The sequence below is a fragment of the Electrona antarctica genome, assembly GCF_951216825.1.
Source record: "Electrona antarctica genome assembly, chromosome: 3".
Classification (NCBI taxonomy): domain Eukaryota; kingdom Metazoa; phylum Chordata; class Actinopteri; order Myctophiformes; family Myctophidae; genus Electrona; species Electrona antarctica.
Window position 1 is genome coordinate 32,424,925 of NC_136808.1, and position 7,162 is coordinate 32,432,086.

Below are 7,162 nucleotides of genomic sequence, written 5' to 3' on the forward strand. Positions count from 1 at the left end.
ATGGAGCTGACCTGTTCTAACATTCCATGTTGATCTGACCTCATCAAACCCTGTACACTCAAGACACGCTCCATACAGTATATGGCCAGTAGAAAATTCATTCCATATGTTGATCTGACCCCCCCATGCCAGCGCTCACCCAGCAGTCTGCTTTCACCCAGGCAGATGTGTTGATCTGACCCCCATTCCAAAACGCCAGCGCTCGCCCAGCAGTCTGCTGTCACCCAGGCGGATGCGAGCACACGACCACGCCCTCAGGCGTCTTACTGGTACTGTATGTCATAATAGACAGACTGCAGGTGAGTGATGTCACGGGCCGGCTACATGATGCTACACGTTATCAAGAACGGATTGGACAAGCTATGCGGTGGTGACATCTATGTCACAACCGTGCCCAATATCAGCAGCCGCACACACAATGGAACTCCAGAAGTCGGATATGCTGAATTTAATTAATCTGAAAGGGGTGGCACGGGGAAGCCAGCGCATCAGCGTGGTGGCGGGCAATGATGTTTGTCACAGCCCCCCGTAGCTTGGCCTACCAGGGTCTGTGCTGCCTACTCTATCTGTCTCCACAAGGCCTGCAGGTTGGGAAATTGGGGTGCCAATCAGTACATTGGGAGCACCTAGCCAGTATTCTCAGTGTGCTCTATAAAGGGCTGGGTGTTGGCCACACTCACTCTCTCGCTCTTCCTGTTGGAAGCAATACTTTTAGTTTGGCCTTTGGTTTGCACCATTCAACACCCCACACTACATTTACCACACATCCACTCACACCTACACTACTGATTTCACTGATTAACACACCCCACATGATTAAGATGTCTATATTGTAAATAGATATTACTTTGTGCACTTTTAAAAGCTGTGTCTTCCTCCTTTTTGTTATGGCCTAGAGCCAGGTCATGACAACGTTATATATAAATGGTTCTCAACGTGGGGGACACCTGGGGTATTTAATTGGTGTTCAAGGGGGTCCCCAGCTAAATGATTGCAAGTTATTAACCAGTGTGTCGTCAGCATACTGGATGATGACATTTGGCTTGACAAATATATAAGCGCTGCACATCGTCGTGGGCTGTCAATACACCAATTAGTTATAATACACATGGACACACACACACGCAAAAGTTACTCATTTGGTCTGTAGACAAGCCTTTCCCAGGCTGCACTTTATCGGCAAGAGAAGAAAAAGGAGGATCAGGAGGGAAGGCAGAGAGGCCACGCCACTGTCATGGCGGCTCCTCAGCTCCTGCCCATCCGCTTCCAGGAGCACCTGCAGCTGCAGCGGCTGGGCATCAACCCGGCCAACATCGGCTTCAGCACGCTAACCATGGAGTCGGACCGCTTCATCTGCGTGCGCGAGAAGGTGGGCGACACGGCCCAGGTGGTCATCGTGGACCTGGCCGACCCCGAAACGCCCGTCCGCCGGCCCATCTCGGCCGACAGCGCCATCATGAACCCCGGCAGGAACGTGATCGCACTCAAGGCGGCCAAGACGCTGCAGATCTTTGATATGGAGCTCATGTCCAAGGTGAAGGCGCACACCATGACGGACGATGTGACCTTCTGGAAGTGGCTGTCGCAAGACACGGTGGCGCTGGTGACGGAGCACGCCGTCTACCACTGGGGCATGGCGGAGGGCGAAGAGCCCACCAAGGTGTTCGAGCGGCACGGCAGCCTGGCGGGCTGCCAGATCATCAACTACCATGCGGACGCCGGGCACCGCTGGCTGGTGCTGGTGGGCATCTCAGCATCGCCGGCACAGGGCCGCGTGGTCGGTGCCATGCAGCTCTACTCGGTGGAGCGGCGCGTGTCGCAGCACATCGAGGGCCACGCCGCCGCCTTTGCCCGCTTTAAGATGGATGGCAACCGTGAGGAGTCGACACTGTTCTGCTTCTCGGTGCGGCGGCAGGCCGGCGGGCGGCTGCACGTCATCGAGGTGGGAGCACCGCCGGCCGGCAACCGGCCCTTCCCCAAGCGGTCGGTGGACGTGCGCTTCCCCGCCGAGGCCGCCAACGACTTCCCTGTGGCGCTGCAGGTGGGCTCACGCCAAGACGTGCTCTTCCTCGTCACCAAGTACGGCTACGTGCACCTGCACGACCTGGAGACGGCCACGGCTATCTACGCCAGCCGTGTCAGCGACGAGAACATCTTCGTGACGACGCCGTGGCGTGGCGGACTCGGAGGCGGAGCCTCGGGGCCCGCCGGCATCATGGGCGTCAATCGGAAGGGCGCCGTGCTCTCTGTGAGCGTGGAGGAGAAGAACCTGGTGGCATACATCAGCGATGTCATGGAGCGGCCCGAGCTGGCGCTGCGGCTCGCTGCACGCAGCAACCTGGGCGGCGCCGATCAGCTGTTCGTGCGCCGCTTTGATGAGCTCCTCTCCGTTGGTGACTACACCGAGGCAGCCCGGGTGGCCGCGGCAGCACCCCGTGGCCTCCTGCGCACGGCCGACACCGTCGGACGCTTCCTGTGCATGAGGCCGGCCTCGCCGTCGTCGGGCCAGAGTTCCTCGCCGCTGCTGCAGTACTGCAGCGTCCTCATGGAGCACGGCCAGCTCAACCGCGTGGAGTCTCTGGAGCTCTGCCGCGAACTGCTGCAGAAGCAGCAGAGCTACAACAGCAAGCCGCTGCTGGAGCAGTGGTTGAAGGAGGACAAGATGGAGTGCTCAGAGGAGCTGGGAGACCTGCTGAGCCCCGTGGACCCCGGACTGGCCCTCACCGTCTACACGAGGACTACCAACGTCCACGGCAAGGTGGTCCAGAGCTTCAGGGATGTGTTGCGGGCCGACCCGGAGCAGGGCCTGCGCTTCACCCAGACGCTGCTGGCCGACCACCGCGGTGACGACCAGATGTCGCCAGGGGACCTGGCGCAGATCGCAGACGTGTTCGTGGAGTTGGACCTCATCCCGCAGTGCACCTCCTTCCTCTTGGATGCCCTGAGGGGCGACCGGCCTTCGGAGGGTGCTCTGCAGACCCGTTTGCTGGAGATCAACCTCCTGCGCGACCCCCACGCGGCCGATGCCATCCTGGTCGAGCACTCGTTCACCCACTACGACCGCGCGCATGTTGCCCGCCTCTGCGAGGAGGCGGGCCTCCCGCAGAGGGCGTTGGAGCACTACGCAGACCTGTCAGACGTCAAGCGGGCCTTGGGGCAGCAGGCGCGGCTGTTCGACTCCAAGAAGCTGCTCACCTTCTTCGGCTCGCTGTCGCCGGTGGACTGCCTGGAGTGCCTCAGGGCCATGCTGTCGGTCCCGCAGAACCTGCAGCTCTGCGTGCAGGTGGCGTCGGCGCACCACGAGCGTCTCTCCACCAATGCCCTGACGGAGCTGTTTGAGGCCTCCGAAAGCGCCGAAGGCCTGTTCCACTTCCTGGGCTCTGTGGTGGCCTCCAGCCAGGACCCGGAGGTACACTTCAAGTACATCCAGGCGGCCTGCCGCACAGGCCATGTTAAGGAGGCGGAGACCGTCTGCGCCCAGAGCAACCACTACGAGCCTGAGCGAGTGAAGAACTTCCTCATGGAGGAGGCCAAGCTCTCGGACCCGCGGCCACTCATCCTGGTCTGTGACCGATTCGACATGGTCCGTGACCTGGTCCTCTACCTCTACCGCAATGAGCTGCATGGCCACATCGAGACGTACGTGCGCGAGGTGAACCACAGCCGCTTGCCCGCCGTGATCGGAGCCCTGCTGGACGTCGACTGCCACGAGGACGTGATCCGAGGCCTGATCCCAGCACTTGCGGAGGGAGGAGGAGAAGGAGGAGAAGAAGGAAGAGGGGGGCAGTTCTCCACCGACGAGCTGGTAGCCGAGTTGGAGAAGAGGAAACGGCTGAACCTGCTCCGGCCCTGGCTGGAGGCGCGGCTTCGCGATGGGTGCGAGGAGCCTGCCACGCACAATGCCCTGGCCAAGGTCTACATCGACACGGGCGAGAGCCCTGAGTGCTTCCTCATGGAGAACCCCTACTACGACAGCCGTGTGGTGGGCAAGTACTGCGAGAAGCGCGAAGACCCGCATCTGGCCTGCATGGCTTACATGCGTGGCAAGTGCGACCAGGAGATCGTCAGCGTCTGCAACGACAACTCACTCTTCGCCAGCCTGTCGCGCTACCTGGTGCGCCGCAACGCACCCGAGCTGTGGGCCAGCGTGCTGGCTGAGTCCAACCCCTTCCGGCGACCGCTCGTCGACCACGTTGTGCAGACGGTGCTGTCGGAGACAGAGTCGACGCAGCGCGACCCCGACGAGGTGGCGATCGTCGTCGAGGCGTTCGTGGCGGCCGCCCTGCCCGACACGCTGGTTGCCGAGCTGCTGGAGAAGATGCTCCTGGACAACAACATGGCCGGCTTCCTGGAGCACCGGAATCTGCAGAACCTGCTGCTCCTGACAGCCATCAAGATGGCCGACCGCGCGCGCGTCGCCGACTACGTGCAGCGGCTGGACGGCTACGATGCGCCGCAGGTCGCTGACGCGGCCCTGGCCGCCGGCCTCTACGAGGAGGCCTTCGCCGTCCTGCGGAAAGCCCGTGCCAACGCCGCGGCCGTGCGCGTGCTCATCGAGCACGTGGGCGACCTGACGCGCGCCTACGAGTTTGCCGAGCGCTGCGGTGGCTGTGTCGACGAGCCGGCCGTGTGGAGCGCGCTGGCCGCGGCACTGCTGCAGAAGGGCCTAGTCCACGAGGCCGTGGCCTCCTACATCAAGGCCGGCGACGCGTCAGCCTGCGCCGAGGTGGTGCGCATCGCGGCCCAGAGCGGCCACTGGGAGGAGCTGGCTGAGTTCCTGCAGATGGCCCGCAAGAAGAGTCACGAGTCATACGTGGAGACGGAGCTGCTGTTCTGCCTGGCCAAGACGGACCGGCTGGCCGAGCTGGCCGAGCTGCTGGACGGACCACACGGTGCCGACGTGCGCACGGCGGCCGAGCGCTGCTACGCTGAGGGGCTGTACGCGGCGGCTCGCGTGCTCTACACCAACCTGAACGACTTCGGCCGCGTGGCGGCGGCCCTGGCGCACATGGGTGAGCTCCTGGCGGCAGCCGAGGCGGCACGCCGGGCCAACAGCACCGCCGTGTGGAAGGAGGTGTGCTTCGCCTGCGTCGACGCCAAGGAGTTCCGTCTGGCGCAAGTGTGCGCACTGCACGTGGTGGTATGCGGTGCTGGCGAGCTGGCTGAGCTGGTGGCATACTACCGCGAGCGCGGCCACACGATGGAGCTAACTGCAGCGCTGGAGGCGGCCCTGGGCCAGGAGCAGACGCATGGCGACATGTACACAGAGTTGGCCATGCTCTACGCCCAGTTCAAGCCCCAGATGCTGCGCGAGTACCTGGAGGTGTTCTGGCAGCGCCTCGACGCCCCCGCGGTGCTGCGTGCCGCCGAGGATGCCCACCTCTGGGCCGAGCTGGTCTTCCTGCATGACAAGCACGAGGACTTCGACCAGGCCGCCGCCGTCATGATGAGCCACGCGGCGGCATCCTGGAAGGAGCCGGCGTTCACCGAAATGCTGGTCAAGGTGAAGGACGTGGAGCTGTGCTACGAGGCTGTGCGCTTCTACTGGGAGTCCAAGCGCTATGCGGCGCTCAACAACCTCCTGGTGGCTCTGACGCCACGGCTGGACCACGGCCGCATTGTCGACATGTTCGCCCATGGTGACGAGCTGACGCTCGTCAAGCCCTACCTGCTGGCGGCGCAGCACGGCGGCACAAACGACCGATCCGTCAACGAGGCGCTCAATGACCTGCACGTGGCCGAGCGCGACTGCGCGGCGCTGCACGCCTCCGTCGAGGCGCACGACAACTTTGACTCGTTGGCGCTGGCCGAGCGGCTGCAGCGTCACAAGCTGCGCGAGTTCCGTGTGGTCGCCGGCTTTCTGTTCAAGGCCGGGGGCCGCTGGAAGGAAAGCGTGGAGGTGTGCCTGAAGGACGAGCAGTACAAGGACGCCATGCAGTACGCGGCGCAATCGGGCGACCAGAAGCTCTGCGAGGAGCTGCTGGCCTGGTTCGTCCAGAATGGCAATAGGGAGTGCTTCGCCGCGTGCCTCTTCAACTGCCACGCCCTGCTGCGGCCCGACGTGGTGCTGGAGAAAGCCTGGAGGCACAACCTCATGGACTCCGCCATGCCCTACTTCATCCAGGTGGCACGCGAGTACCTCGGCAGGGTGGACAACATGGAGGGCCTGTTGTATGACTTGATGAAGCCTGCTTAGAGCAAGCTCAAGCAGTCCTTTTTTGAGGATGGCGAGCTACGCCCTTCCAACGTCTGGCTTTTGAAACCATATGGTACAGCCAAGTATATGGACTTTTAATGTTTGTTTAGGGCACTAAACGTGATGTTTGTTAACAACAGTTAAACAACCATTACCAGGCGCCCCTCACTTCACATGAGTGTGATTTGTTTATCATTCGTGACCCCCGCAATTTCATATACATGCAGGCCAGTGCATCTCGAGCTTTTTTTAAATTCAAGGACTTTCCATCCATCATCATCATCATCATCATCATCATCACCACACCACTGCATTCTGTACACTAGTATACAGGGAACAACCCAACTAAATTATTTATTTTGTCTTATTTATTTTTGAGGAGCGCTAGCCCCTCCTATGCACAGCTTTGTGTGTTTGTGTTAATAGCGATGATTTGATTGACTGAGCAAAGTACGCATTGAGGATAAAAAGTGAGGACGGAAAATAAATAGTGATTGGCCGGAATTAGATGTTGCATGATATCATGCAGGAGTGGCATTTTATTTATTTTGTCAAAGACAATTATTTAATCACCATTTTCACAGCGTGGAAAGAGACTACTGTTCTGAGTCTGTCTGTTCAAATGTTCCCCAGACTCGCATCAAATCCCTTCTTTTTGTTTGCATGTCCTACCAGTTCCCACAGGGTTTTTCAACCCTTTTCACATCAAGGTCCATTATTTATTCAGCATTAATGAGCCACGGACCACCATTTGATGAGATCCTAGCCTCTAGGACCCAAAACGAACAAATATTTTGTTACACGATTTTGTCCACAATTCCATGCTGTATTGATGTTGTGTAAACTTCTTGTGAATTAACTAGTAATGCAGATGTTTTAATTTTACTCTCGAGAGCACCATTATGGTCCATTTGGTTTCATTGTATGCTCTGAAGTCAACAAGCATCTGATTGAGCTGAACTGTGC

General features: G+C 59.7%; 1 protein-coding gene across 1 annotated transcript; it reads left to right on the forward strand.

The window, feature by feature from the left end:
* Positions 1 to 1,234: 1,234 nt before the first annotated feature.
* Positions 1,235 to 6,196, forward strand: LOC306919736 (clathrin heavy chain 1-like; the record flags this gene model as incomplete). The annotated part of the gene is made up of 1 exon (XM_079496289.1): positions 1,235 to 6,196. The coding sequence occupies one exon, from the start codon at positions 1,235 to 1,237 to the stop codon at positions 6,194 to 6,196; it is 4,962 nt and encodes a 1,653-aa protein (XP_079352415.1).
* Between the last annotated feature and the right edge of the window lie 966 nt (positions 6,197 to 7,162).